A 14,739-nucleotide genomic window follows, 5' to 3' on the forward strand; every position below is an offset into this window, starting at 1 on the left:
CGTGAGCTCTGTGTGTTTGTCCTGTGCTGTGCTGACAGCAGTGGGGTTGAAAGGGCATCCCTGGCAGCAGTGGGCAGACCAAGGCCCTAAAGTAGCTCTGGCTCCATCCTGGAGGGCAGGTCCAGTTAAACCTGAGCTGGAACTGGGCTAGCTGCATTGACCTCAGGGCTTAGGGCACTAAACCAAGGCACCCTGGCCAGTGCCAACCAGAATGTGGCTCCCTGGCATGGAGCACTTGTGGCCCTTTATCCTTGCCCTGGATTAGGATTAGCCCCGTTCTTGATGCAGACACCAAGTAGGACATTGTGATTAGCAGGACAGGCAAGCTTGGCCTCTGCCCTTACAGAAACACCTCCCCATCCTGCCACAAGCTGGCAACCCCATGGTTCAGGAGCCAGAAAGGACCAGCAGCCCCTCACCCAGCTGTCTGCCCACTCCAAACCCCCCAAGGAAAATGCCCAGCAGATCTGCCACTTGAGTAGCCACAATCAGTTTCTCCCTTTGCACAGATTCTCTGCCCCAAATCGCAGATGCCCAAGCTGGTCACAGCAGCTGGGAGCCTCTGGTGCCACGATGAGAAAAGCATCACGAGGCTGAGCCGCATCCTGCAGCCACAGGAAGTTTTCCTGTGGGTGATGCCCACAGGAGTCCAGCAGCCTGGGGCCAGCCCGAGCCGGCGTGGGACACAGGATGTCCCGGCACCCTGCAGCCCTTGCGTAACGGCCCCGCAGCCTCGCACGACCCGCGGCAGCCCCGCTGGGACGTGCAGGGCAGCCAGCCCTCGCTCCGCTCCCCCTGCGGCAGCCCCAGCGCCGCCGGCCGCGTGGCCGTGGGCTCCCCCCGCTCGGCCGTCAGCATTGTGCGCCTTAATCGCTGCCGACAGGCACCTAGAATGGATGTTTTCAGCCCAGTGGGGCCGCAGGGAGGCTGCTCGACCGCAGCCGGAGCGATGCCGAGGGGCTGGCGAGGGGCCCCAAGCTGTGCTTCCTCCGCTTCCTGCTGGGTTATCTCGGGCACTGACTGCGCTGCGCGGCACCCACTGTGAGGGGCAGCCTGGGGGGCTCAAACATCCCCCCAGTCCCTGCAGGCAGGGAAGGGGCTGCATTGACTCCAGTCACACTGGCTCCCAGTGTGGGACAAGCCCTAAGACTGTCCCTGTCCTGGTGACAAACGCAGCTGCAGAGACCCATTGTGCTACACTGCTGCTCCCCACCAAATGCAGACACCCCCAAAACCTCTGTTACAAATGCTGTGGCACCTCCAAGAACACTTCTGCTCTTGTGACTTCCCCTTGGTTTAAGCTACACCAGTGACAAGGATCATGTTGACTCCAGGCTCGTGGCATCTCACTTGTCTCTGTGACCAGACACAAAATGTGCTCCGTGAGCCCCATGGCCCCTGACTCCCAGCTCAGCCGTTGCAAATGGGATGAAACTGAACCCCAGCAGGAGCCTGGGCTTGGAGCCTGGCTCACCTCTCACGTGTGCTGCAGGTGAGGAGTTGGTAAGGGAGGGTGACCACACAGCTCAGCAGAAAAGCACCATAAATGAGGAAGTTGATGTCAGTCACCAGGAGAGATGTTTCACTCTGGATTTGCTCTCTGGAGACCTGCTATTTCGTATGCAAAGAGGTTTGCTGAGCTCCACAAAGGTGCTTCAAGCATTTGACAGCTGACAGAATCCCCCAGGAGCCACCAGCCCTGTGCTCCACAGGTACCAGGAGGGGGGCACGTGCTGGGGCAGAACTGCACGTGGCAAAGGCCACAGCCAGGCAGCAGGGCCAGGGTGGGAAAAGCAAGGACAGCCCTGGCAGCCACTATGGCCATGAGGCCAGTCACAGTCCTGAGTGCCAGCACCAACCTCACCTGGCAGGATTAAATCTCAGAGTAGAGGAGAGGTGCTGCTGCAGCCATGGCTTTGCTCTCTCTCTGCTTGCACACAGGAACATTTTCAAGATCTCCTCTCCACAGAGGCTATATTTTACAGCTGAAGCACTAAGTCATTCATCATAAAATGTAAGTCCATATTTCTTTTAAGATCTCCTGAGCTCCTCAAGCAGCAGCCACTTCAGCAGCGCTCGCTGGGCCAGAGTGACACCAGCTCAGATGGAAGCTGCTGCTTGAGCTGGTGGGAGGAGAGGTCCATTGTATGAAGGTCCATTGTATCGGCAAAGGACATTCGTTTGCCTCATCCCCACACTGATGAATTGCTCCACTTGCCCGTGTCAGGCTCCAGCACAGCAGAGGATGAACAGCTAAAGCTGCACTAAGCCCACACACTCCACTGAGCGGGAGATGACTCAGAGGAGGCTCTCGGTGTGATGCGGGTGGAGGTGACAATGAACACAAGGGACAAAAGCTGAGTGAGCAGGGACTCTGCTCTCCCCACTGACCCATTGTGAGGCAGAAGTCTGGACCCTCCTCACCCTCTCTCCCCCTGTTCAATGGCAGGACAGTCACGAGGGTCCTTGGACAGCTCAGCCCCACGGCACATGGCAGACAAGGCTGTGGACGGCACCAAGCTTAAATACATTTCATCCCATTGCACACAATATCCCAGCAGCTCACCAGCTCAGACAGAGCAGTGCAGCCCCCCCATGTGTGTGGAATGACTATGACCCCTGTCCCTCCTTCTGCAGAATCCAGGCAGCCCTGCCCAGGGGATGCTGGGGATGGAGCAGGGAGAGCAGCATCGCCCAAACCACCTCCTGATTCCACCCAAGGCTTCAAAAAATTTAATTTTTGCCTGCAATCTGTCTCAAATGCATTGTGCAGTCTGCCCACCCCACGCACACCCCACCTGCCTCTCCCCACAGTAGGGACTGCACGTGGCAGCAGCAGCAGCTTCACCCAGAGCCACTTCGGGTCAGTCTCAGTTCCGTGAACAAAAGCTGCTTCCCCAGCTCGTTTCCTGACAGAGCTGATGGCCTGTGCCCCTCTGGGGACCCAGAAATTGCTGGGAGGCATCAAGTGAGGGAATTAAGAACTATTTCCTCTGCCAGAGATAAGATCTCTAAACAAGCTTCTCAGCCAAGAACTTTAATTTTTTTATTTTACAGGTTTTGCAACGGAATCTTATTCTCCAGAATTGCATCCGCCTCCAACCCCACTTAGAGCTGCCAAAGCCTGCACTTCCCCCGGGACCAGCCTGCAAGAGGCAGAGATGGATGGGATGACATGGGCATGACTTCACCCTTCTGTCCTGCTGCTGGAGCCAGGGGCTGTCAGGATTCCCAGAGGACCCTCCTGCTCTGGCTCTGTGCTGCAGCCCCTCCAGCCCCCCTGGATCAACCCCCAGACCACAGCTATGGGGTGCCACAGCCCCTGCCCCAGCCTCAGGGCCGGGGGAGAGCATCCTCAGGGCCCCTGCCCCAGCCTGAGACCCCAGGGAGAGCATCCTGTGAGCAGCAAGACAATATCAAAGCCCAACATCGCTCCAAGCTCTGACTCTGCTCCCTCTGCACAGATCCAGCCCCACAGTCACTCCTGCTAACTCAGGAAGGGCCTGTGTCTGTGCTCGTGTGAAAGGTGCTCGTGCTCCTCTGAAAAGCTTTTTGGGAATCAGTGAGGGCACTAAACTGGCTGTTTAGAGTTCACCTCCCCTTCTCCACAAACCCAAGCAGGTCATTACTCTCTGTGAGCCTCAATCCCTCCTTGAGGCATAGACATGCCCCAGTCCTGGCCCTTCACACAGACAAACGTTCCTCAAACCACTGTAGCATTCAAGAAATAAAAGCCCCTGCCCTGCTCCTGCCCTGGCAGTTTGCAGTCCCCTTGCCTGTAGGCTGTTGTGGGATCAAACGCTCCAGGCTGATTTATCCACGGGACATGGCAGCCCAGACAGATGGGAGGGAGCGCAAGCCCAGCCGGGCGATAAATCACAGCAGGGCAGCTCTGCCTGCTGTGCCGGCAGCGCGATCCCAGCGGGATCAATGCTCGAGCCTGGAGCTGTGTCCAGGTCCCGTTCCCTGGGAAGGGCAGGCATCCAGCTCCCCAGGTGTGCTGCACCCGAGCAGTGACATGGGGACAGAGCTGCAGGCTCAGCAAGCTTCCCACTTCCACATCCAAGGAAACGTGAGCCCCCTGGGAAGTTTCCAGGAAAAAGGGGAAGCACAGTCGCTGCTGGGATGAGGCTGCCAGCAAGGGATCTCTCGTGGGATCCGGGACAGGACAACCTGCCTTGAACTCACGCTCAAGGGCGTTTGTCTTGCAAAGCTCAGCACAGCACAAAGAGATCCGAACGGGCTTTTGATGAGCTTCCAGCAAGATAAAGGAGCTCCCCTGACCCCGCTCCATCTCCCTGAGCGAGATCATCAATAACCCAGCCCCGCTGCAGCCTGCGGCTCAGACGGGCTCTCCACTCTCATGTCCACACGTGCTTAAATTAATGTCACCGCCGGAGAAAGGAGGGGGTGTCCACCCCAGGGGTCCCCTTTGGTGCCAAGACTTGTCTGGGCTGTCCATCCATCAGCAGGGGAGGAAAGCAGAGCCTAGAAGGCAACTGCTCCTGAGGAAATCCGGGGGTCTCAGCCCTGCGTAATCGCGGGGCTCAGACCAGGGAAGATTCTCGTCCCACACCAGCCTCCAACCCCCCAAATTTATTGACCTGCTCTCTGCAAACAGCCACAACAAACTCTGGCACGTCCAGGCTTTGGGGCTCCCTCCACGGGTGCCATTAGTGGATGTAATGAGCTGGAGATAATTGCTGCCTCTGGGACACAATTAACTCTTTCCTGCCCTGGTCCAGCTGGGGCTTTTGCATCCCACAAGAGCAATTCCCTCCTTCCTTCCCCCGGGTGCCTTAGAAAACTTCAATTCCTCTTCCTTCTCAAAGTGAGCCTCTGAATCAGAGTCTGACGAACGCCACGAGTTCACTGATGTGTGGCTGTGATTTAGAGTTGGAATATATTTGGAACGTATAATTTATTTCAGGTATCTGAGGCACCAGTGAAACTGGGAGCGAGCAGTGAGTAAATCAGTCATACCCTTGTGATGATGGGGGCTGGAGCCTTTATGTTGCTCTGAAAATCCTGCTTCCACGCAGCCAGGTGAACATCCTGAAGGATGGGTAAAATTTGTGGCTGCAGGGATAACTCAGGCGCCCTGGAGGAGGTGGTGTTGGGAAATTTAATGACAGTGCTGCCATTGGGACCCAACCTCTGGCAGAAAGGTCAGTGTTGCACAGCCCTCTGTCCTGGAACAGGGATCACATTGAACCAGCCCAAAAGAGCTGCTCCAAACCTGGCACCCACCACCGGCCAGGTACCACCTGGGAACAGCAGAAGAGGAACCAGGCACAAAGTCCACCCTCCTCCCTGCCTCAGTGGTTGTTACCTTTACAGCAAATCTCTTTCTCAGAAATGCAGATGTGAAATATGAAGACAGAAATTGCCAGTGACTTTTAATTTGGGTTCTGCCAATTTTTCTGTTCCAGCTATTGATTTTCCATAAAGATTAATCCTTGCTCCCAGCCTTCTCTGACAGACACTATCTGGATGTTTTGCTTACCCTGAGTGTGGAAATATATGTTTTATTAAGTGTCAGAACTCACTAATGAGAGGAAGGAGGAAAATCAATTGTCTGCTTATATCTTGATCTCAGACAGGACTAACAAGTTCTTTATTTTGATGCTGTGGACAGAACAGGCAGAGTGACAAACAGGGCGACAGTGGCTGTCAGCTCTGTCACAGAGACAGCTCAGCTGATGAGGGGGGCAAAGGGTTACCTGGTGTTGGAGCCTTCAGACACATTTGTATGTGTATTAATTCAAAGAGATTCATAGAATGCTATAAAATCCTGTGGCTGAATTGATCCCTGTTGCAAAGGGATAGAAAACACTAAAATTTCAGCTTCAGACTCTAAGCAGGTTTATTCTCCCATCCCTAAAACCAAGAAAACAGCTTGGCCAGCAGCTCAGGGTAGGGGCAGCCAAAGGGATTCCCTTTTTCCATGCTAAAGTTGGGATTCAGCTTAGTATTTATGGCAATAGAAGTACAAGCAAGCTCAGTGCAAGTCTCTGCACAACTCCAGCCATAAAGCCCATTTCAAACATGCACCATGATGTGCTCAGGTGGAATGAGATGAGCATTAAGGCCCCTTCCAGACCAAGCCACCCTGTGATTCTATGATTCCATGATTCCTCCGTGGGCATCTGGCACAGGGCCCAGCTGGAACAGGAGTCAGGGTAAGCTGAATCTCCATAGGACTCTTTCTCACACCCTCAGACCACCAAGGCTGATTGGAAGGGACAGCTCCATTTCCCAGCACACACCATCCAAACAACAGGATCAAGACCCATGACACGAGCACAAATATTCGTTTCCCACAGAAAATTTGTGTAATTATCAAATATTAATCTCTGCTGGCCCTCCTCTCCAAACAAAGCTACCAACCTGCTTCCACTCATATTTGTTATCTCCCTTGTCTGTTAGAGGATGACACCTGACAGTTGGATAGTTAATCTCTTGGCAGCTGTGAAATGAAATGGTAAGCTCTGGCTGCCTTGAGAAGATGCATTGATTTCTTAAAATGACACATCGCCTCCTCCCTTGATGTTCAAGCAGGAGCCCAGGGCTGGCGTTATGAATCCTGCCTGTCATTCAATTAAAAAAGCTTAGCAGAGATGCTCCAGCTGAGCACACCAGACAGCATTAAGGCTGAGCCCTGACCCAAAGATTTAATAACAGGGAGTACGAAGGCACCTGCAGCCCCAGAGGCTTGACCAGTTTGCTGATGAGTTCACCAGTTGTGGTAAGGAGCTTGCCACCTTGAACCAGACCAGCCACTCGCTTCTCCACAGCAACACAGCTGACTGGGCAGCCAGGTCCCATAGGAAAGCAGAGCAGGAAAATCCCTTCCTTCCCAGAAGGAAGTTCGCTGCACTTAATGGAGCATTTTATATCCTATTTCAACACAGCTCCTTCATAAGGATTATGTGTTTAACAAAACTCTTGACACTGTGAAACAGCCTCAGTCTCACTGTGGACAGTGAAGCGCTGGTGTCTGGCCTCAGAAGGACTTTTCAAGACTCTCCCTCCAAAAGCTCCCATTTGCTGCAATGCCATAAAGCCCAGAGGGCTTTATCTGAGATTTAGATGGGATATTAGGAAGAAAATCTTCCTTGTGAGGGTGGGGAGGCCCTGGCACAGGTTGCCCAGAGAAGCTGTGGCTGCTCCATCCCTGGAAGTGTCCAAGGCCAGGTTGGACAAGGCTCGGAGCAGTGTTGCTATAGGACACGAAATAACACAAGCCACACACTGCTGCTCTCAAGGTGAAGAAAAGGGAAGTTTATTTTCTGACTCCAACATTTATAGTTTTCCAGAAGTGACAGTGGATTGGAGGGTGAAGGTGCCACCTCTCCAATGACACTGGACAAACCAACAGTCCATCAAATTTCTCCTCCTCCATAAAAGAATGCAAAACAGTAAGTTATTTACAGAAAGTGTGTGAGAAAGTTTGCTACAAGACTGTAAACATCCGAAGGCTTAGAAAATCTTAAAAAATCAGGGCGACAGAGCAACCTGGGTTAGTGGAAGGTATGGAAGGGGGGTGGAAGGGGGTGACCTTCCAGCCCAAGCCCTTCTGCGAACCTGTGATTTCACGATTCCATCCCGCAGAGTTCCACCTTCCCTGGTTCCGCCATCGGTGCCATTGTGATGCAGCGGCGGGCACCGAGCGCCGCGGTGCTGGCCCGTGTCACCGCCGTGTCACCGCTCCGCAGACGCCGCGGACACATCCGGCCGCACGGGCAGAGCAGAGCCGCTCTCCCCACGACGCCCAGTGTCACCGAGTCTGAGGCCTCCGAAGGTCCGGGGAACGGGCAGGGGGGGAAGCGGCTGGGAAGGAGATTAGCGGGATTCACTGCCATCGCTACCCACGGCTGGGGCGTGGGACGGGATGAGCTCTGAGGTTTTTCCAAGCCAAACGGTTCCGTGGGTTACGGAGGGGAGGGTACGGACGATTCCAGGGGGTGCCCTGGCTCGGCCGCGGCTCCCCAGGCCGAGGGGTCGCCGTGGCAACGGCCGCGACCTGCGGGGCCGGGCCGGGCCGGGCCAGGCCGCGGGGGGATCCGGCCGGGCCGCGCCGGGACCGGAGCGCCTGGACACAGATCCCGGGGGTGAATAGCAGCTGGATACAGCTCCCGGAGTGTGAATAGTACCTGGGCACTGCTCCCGGGGGTGCATAGCACCTGGACACAGCTCCTGGTGTGTGAACGGCACCTGGACACTGCTCCCGGTGTGTGAATAGTATCTGGACACTGCTCCCGGGCTCGGAACGGCACCTGGACGCTGCTCCCGGGCGTGAATAGCACCTGGACACTGTTCCCGAGGGTGAACAGCACCTGGACACTGCTCCCGGGGGTGAATAGTACCTGGACACTGCTCCCGGTGTCTGAACAGCAACAGGACACAGCTCCTGGAGTGTGAACAGCACCTGGACACAGCTCCCGGAATGTGACAAGGTGGGCCAGGGCCCGAGGGTGCAGCCCCTGGTGTCCCTGCAACCTCTCCAAAGCCCGGCCTGGGTGAACACAGAGCCCCTTCCCTGGGTGATGCAGCTCCTCCCGGCTGCAAACAGAACAGCAGGGAATACAGCCAGCCCTCCCTGGCAGGAGGAAAAAATAGGGATGTAAAAACACGGGGAAAAGCAAGGGAAAATAAGCACAATGACAGCTCGGTCTGTGGGCAAACACATTGCTCAGCAGAGCCAAATCCCTCAAAGAGTGGGGAATGTCACCTGGCACATGTGCTGGTCCTGCTGCTTCATACACGATGCCGGGAGCTGGCACGGCTTTGGTTTAGGTCGGGTTTTTTTTGTGGAAAGAAAAAAGTGAAAAGGAAATACAGATTGTTTTTCTTCAGTTGACAGCTCTCTTGGAAGATAAAGTTGCAAATGAATGACTTACTATAAACTGTGGTGCAGCTCAGGGCCAGACAGCTGAAAGGTTTACAAATGCTTGGAATTCCTATGAGGAAGTGTTATTAGCTGTGTTATGAATTTAGGGAAAATGAGGCCAAGAAAAATTGCTTTGTTAAGTACATTTCCCCATCTAGCTTCTACAGGTCATGTAAGAATTAAGAAATCCCAATTAGATCTTGGTTTCAGAATGCTATATTTATTTTGTTTTCAAATCAAGTATATTCAGCTTGTGAAAGCCACCTAAATATCCATCTGGGTTTTCATTACAGTATCACTGACAACAGGGACACAGGCATTTATTTAGCTAATTGCTGTTTGTGGTACATAAGCTGTGTGAGCCACAGGCACTTCAGCTAAAGCACAACACAGAAACACCTTCCACCTTGGCACAGATGGCACCATCAGCCTGGGCACATCTTTGCCAGTAAATGAAGTATAAAATCATCCCAGAATGGTTTGAGTTGGAAAGGACCTTGAAGCTCATTTCATTCCAATGCCCTGCCATGGGTTGGGACACCTTCCACTATCCCAGGTTGCTCCAAGCCCCATCCAACCTGGCCTTGAACAATTCCAGGGATGGGGCAGCCAGAGCTTCTCTGGGCAGTCTCTGCCAGAGCTTCACCACCCTCACAAGGGAGAATTTCTTCCCAGTATCCAATCTAATCCTGCCCTCTGTCAGTCTGAGGCCATTCCCCCTTGTCCTGTCAATCCAGACCCCTGTAAACAGCTAAGATTAAGCCAGCAGAAGTGGTGCTGCAAGAACCACTGCCTAAACACCCACACAGCAAACTGTTACCTGTTTAGAGGTGCTTTACATGTGTGTCATCCTCTTGCTGTACATTGCAGAAAATCCAAGTAGACCTCATGGTCTGAGATGATTCAAGCTAAATGCAAAGATAGGGAAAGCAGCACATCACAGAAAACACTGTCAGGTTACGACTGTCAATTCACTGGTGAAAGTAGAAGCACAAGGAAAATGCTGTCATTCCTCTTGGAAGCTGTCGTGAGGTGGCACTCGGTGTATTGTGTTGTTCTGCCTGCTGCATTCCAGCTCGTGTGGGGGCAGAGGGTTAATTTGAATCACCAATGTGATTATGTAGAACTGGCTGAGAAGATGGGCCTCAAACCTCAACAGCCTGGCAGATTACAAAGAGAGAAAAATAGACATCTCCAGAGAGGCAGAAGAATGGAAAGAAAGTGCTTACAGGAGTACAAAGGCAGCTAATTAGAATGAAACAAGATAATAAGATAGGGAGAAATTTTGGCAGAGTGTATCAGAGAATAGTTCCTGTCAGTGAATCTATTAAGTAGAGGTAGAACCTCTCAAGGGCGGGTAGAGGGAGACCAGTTGGAATACATATAAGTAGAGGATAGAAAACATTAGACACCAGACAAGTATAAAGGAAAATTCCTCTGAAACTACATCTAGTCTGACAGTTCTTTATAAGCTAAGCTTTAATTAAGAGAGAAGAGTCACAGCCATGATTGTACTCCCTCACAGCTGCTTTTCCTTTAGTTCTTAATGTTATTATTGTTGCTTTCCTACACAGCACCCAAGCTTTGGAAACATGGCTAAGGTTTTGCATGAGCCTGAAACCACTCCGGACAGTACCCCACCCAGAGAAGAACAGGATGACAATGCCAGCATGAAGCAGTACCTGAGAAACAAAAACCTTGTTCTGGATTTCCTGCGCTCTGACCTGAACCCCCACCACCTCCAGTACCACTGGAACAAAGTTCATCTTCTGAAGAAGTGTTACTTTTACTTGAAGTTTGAGCCCAGACACGTGTGCGTGAGAGACCAGAACAATATGATGATTTTTGCTGACATCTTGCAAATAGCAAACCCCTGCCAACTCCAGAAGATCAAGAAGGTGGGGAAAAAACAGACTGAAATCCAGCTGGCACTTTTAACAGAGCTGTTGGAACAGCTGGAACGAGGCCGGGAGGAGCTGAGCCGTTACGTACAGATCTGTGACGTAGATGATTTCCTCTCCCAGTGGGACTTGAATATAAAGAGAGTGCTCAAGCTCTCCATGTTTTTCAATAAGCTCATTTCCTTGGAAGAGCCAAGGAAGCTCCACGTCAAGCACAGTTTGGTGTCACAGATACACCTCGGAGGTGCTCTACACCCTCCCATTACTTTTTCTCTCTACACAAAGAAGCCGCCGATTTTTGATCGGATAGAGTCGTTTGCGTGCCAGACCTGGGCCCAGCTCAAGTGGTTCACTGAGAGTCAAGAGTCTCACCTGGAACGATGGCAGCTGGAGATCAAGCTGGTGACAGATGACAGTCAGACAGAACCAGGATACGGTCGGACCCAGGAAGTCATCTCCAACCCGTGTGTAATCAACCACCTGCTGCCTGGCAGGTTGTACGAGTTCAAAGTGAGGAGATCCGACACGCACACGCTCGTCTACTCACAGTGGCACGACTGCATTATATTGAAGACAAAAACTCACCCTGCTGAAGACACCAAGGAAGCCCCCAACCGCAGCCTTATGAGGCGGCTCACAAGACCGACTCCCTCAGTTTAATGGTTTAATGAAAAAGATGAATAAGAGTAATTAAAAAGAAATTGTTTAAACAGTTTGCTTTAAATCAAACTTGTTCTGTTTTCAACAGCAATTGTACAGGTGCCTTCCCAAAATCTCTCCAGGTTAGCAGTAGCCCATTTGAAATTTCTTGCCAAAAATAACATCTTTAAGCAGCATTTGGGATCAACAGTTTTGTCCCATTGCCAGAGGCAATGGTGGGAGCAGCCAGAACCAGAAAATCTTGCAGGGCACCTCTGAAGCAGAGCACAAGAGACAGAAGCATCTCTACCATCCAGTGCTTTCCATCCACTGAAGGATGATCAGTGTCAGCTTCTTCCAATGATGTTTTGGGTTTGTATTGTCCTTCTTCCAAAATACCTAAACTGAATTCTTAAACTCTTCAAATCACCCACCCAGACACATGTCCCTCACTGCTTTCTCTCACCCTCTACACCCTGTGCCATATAGGTACCTAAGCATGGTACCTCTATAGTGCATGAAAAGATCACTTTAATTTAAAAAAAGCCACCAACCAAAACCCAACAATAAATCCCCAAGCCTCCCAACAAACAGGGAAGGGTAATACATCAATATGTAAAAAATTATTCTCTGCCAAAAACCTGCAGTTAATGTTGATTTTCTTTTTTACCATTTGGTTCAGTCCAAACAGAGCTGTCCCCACACAGATTCTAGTCAAACCACCACATAAACAGATCTTTTAGTAATAAAATTTATTATTTAAATAAATTCAAATAATTTTTACAATTATGGCTTAAATATCAAAAAAGGAATGTTGAGATTCATTCTTATGAACAGTCAAAGCAGATAAAAATATTGGTATCCAAAAGGTCATTTGAGGTTTGCTGCGAGTCACAGACATACAAAAGATAAAAACCTGGCCCATTTCAAGTTCCTTAATTCAGACTTCATGACACTTGACATTTCATTTCTATTTTTAAAAACCCCACCGATTTATTGCAGTAAATTGATTGTCCTACACAGATCTGTCCAAATCCTCAAAAACAGTCCAGCCCCCCTGTTGCTGGGCTCACCACTGGCTGCCTGCACAGGTTCCCCTTGTTCAATTTGTGCTCAAGCTCTAGCTAGTGCTGAAGAAATTAAGTTAATGCTGTTGGATGAACTGACATTTGTGTCCTGCAGCCATGTGCTTTTGTCTTTGAGTGTGGAGAACACAAAGCCTGTGACTGGACAGATGCCCTGGGCACCACGCTGCCACGGTCTTCCTATTCGGATTACCAAAAGTTTGGTATTTTAAGAATATTGCTCGAACATAAAATTCTTCCTAAAGTAAATTCAAAACTCTGCATGCAAATGAAACCAGGCTAATTTGAACTTTTTTTCCTCTATTGATTTCTATGATTCACTCCATGAGCATAAGGACAAGAACATGATACTCAGCTACAGTCTATAAAAAGTTTAATTGCACTTTCTGCTATCCCTGACTATTGCATGACCAGCTCTCCAGGAACCTGCTGACAGCACCAGCAGCCCGAGGGCCCAGCCTGGCTGTACCTGCTGCTTGGGTGCATTTCCTAATCACCAGTTATAAAATACACCCTCAGAGGGAAAAAAATAACATGTATATTGTCCTGCAACACAGACCAAGCAAAATATTTCATTCTACCTCCACGGAGTAGAAATAAACACTTTTTTCCCTGCTAAGAACAAAGGGAGTTGCTTTATGAGGATTCTCTCTTGGCCAAACCCCCCCAAGAGCACTGACTAAGCCATAAATCTGGGGTGAGTCTCCTTGTTTGTGTTACATGTATGAAATAACCAGCACAAAACCCAGGGGAGAAACTCTTCACTTAAAGGAGATAATGAAAATGAGACCCACTGGTTCTAAAGGAACCAAGGTGGCATTGTTAAATGAAGCTGGCACCATGCTAAAGCAGTTATCCCAACAATTCCAGCATTTTTTGCAATTCTCCATAGCATCTTTGGAGCCAGATGATTTCATTTCAGTAGTCCACAGAATGATCCACAGACAATCTTATTTTGGAATTGCAATAATATTTGCTAATCAGGCTGGTGCAGAATCTTTTAAGATCCCACACAGGATGACTTCAAAGAGGAACAATTAATTTTACATCTTACCAACTTTTACCAAGCATCTTTAGAACCAGCAGGAGATACTTCCTATGGGTTTTTATCCTTCATGGAATTGCCAGCCATATGCCCACTATTTATGCTTCAGTAGGACAAGAGCAAGCCTGGGTGGTCTTTGGCATACAGCTCAAACCCCCCAAAGGCAGACTGCAGGAAGGTAGTTTAAACTAGGAAGAGAAAACAAAACCTCTCCTTAGGTTCTGGAGGCAAGTCTAACACAGAGTCATGAGAAGAAACACAGAGTTAAACAGAAACTTTTACAGACACAATGCTTTCCTATTGCCATTCCTCCACATGGGAAAGAGCCACGCTGGATTTCAGTTGCAAACAGGACAAAATTCCTCCTGCCATAACGCTGTGACATCACAGGGATTCACACCACAAGGAAAACTTGTGTGATTGCATCTCAGCTCCATCCCACATAAACACCCAAGGACAGCCAAGCATGTGGTTTGGGGAGAGCTGAGGCAGGCACTTCATACATTCAGAATTGAAATGAGATAAAAGACACCCTCCCTCAAAACTGTCATGCTTCCAAAAGCAGCTCCATGATTTTCAGAGGCACCATTCACCACAATACATCTCTACCAGCCACATGTCACTGGGTGAAAGCAGCCTCTCTGGTGAGCCACAGCTTCCAGCTCACAGCAGTTTGGCTACAGAAAATATAAAAATACATTATACACATACACTTCTTCACTGCTCTTAAAAACTCAGGCCATAAGGCTGTGAAACAAATTCACAGAGTTAAAAGTTAATAAATTAAAAGCAGCTTTCAAAAAAGTGGGGTAGGAAAGGGAGGGAGGATCAACAGGAGATTTCAAATAAAATTCTGAACAGTTTAAAATGGGCTGAAAAATCCCAAGGTTTCCTGGTAGGAGAGGTCCCCGCTTTTCGTTGCCTTTATGCTGGTGAGGACAACCTCCTTCCTACAAAGAACACATAAATCTATTTACAAAATCACCTTGGCCTTGCTACTGTGATATTTACACGCTCAGACAAAATCATTTTGGCTAGACAAAGAGTGGTGCATGCATCTCTCGTTGCTTTCCTCCTTCACTTTAAAAAAAAAAGTAAAAAGTGAAAAGTCTTAAAAATCTCCTGTCCTTGGATTTAAAATGAGAGGCAGTACTCAGAAGCTTTGGTCCTCCATGG

General features: G+C 50.2%; 1 protein-coding gene across 1 annotated transcript; it reads left to right on the forward strand.

Moving 5' to 3' along the window:
* The first annotated feature begins 8,400 nt into the window (after nucleotides 1-8,400).
* Nucleotides 8,401-11,454, forward strand: FNDC11 (fibronectin type III domain containing 11). Its single transcript, XM_066561869.1, has 2 exons — nucleotides 8,401-8,459; nucleotides 10,468-11,454. The coding sequence occupies exon 2, from the start codon at nucleotides 10,486-10,488 to the stop codon at nucleotides 11,452-11,454; it is 969 nt and encodes a 322-aa protein (XP_066417966.1). The 5' UTR covers nucleotides 8,401-8,459; nucleotides 10,468-10,485.
* The last annotated feature ends 3,285 nt before the right edge of the window (nucleotides 11,455-14,739 follow it).

The sequence above is a fragment of the Molothrus aeneus genome, chromosome 17 (assembly GCF_037042795.1).
Source record: "Molothrus aeneus isolate 106 chromosome 17, BPBGC_Maene_1.0, whole genome shotgun sequence".
In the NCBI taxonomy this organism is placed as follows: domain Eukaryota; kingdom Metazoa; phylum Chordata; class Aves; order Passeriformes; family Icteridae; genus Molothrus; species Molothrus aeneus.

Bases quoted from the DNA above. Each gene is read 5' to 3' on its own strand.
- FNDC11 (XM_066561869.1), top strand. From the start codon at position 10,486: ATGGCTAAGGTTTTGCATGAGCCTGAAACCACTCCGGACAGTACCCCA.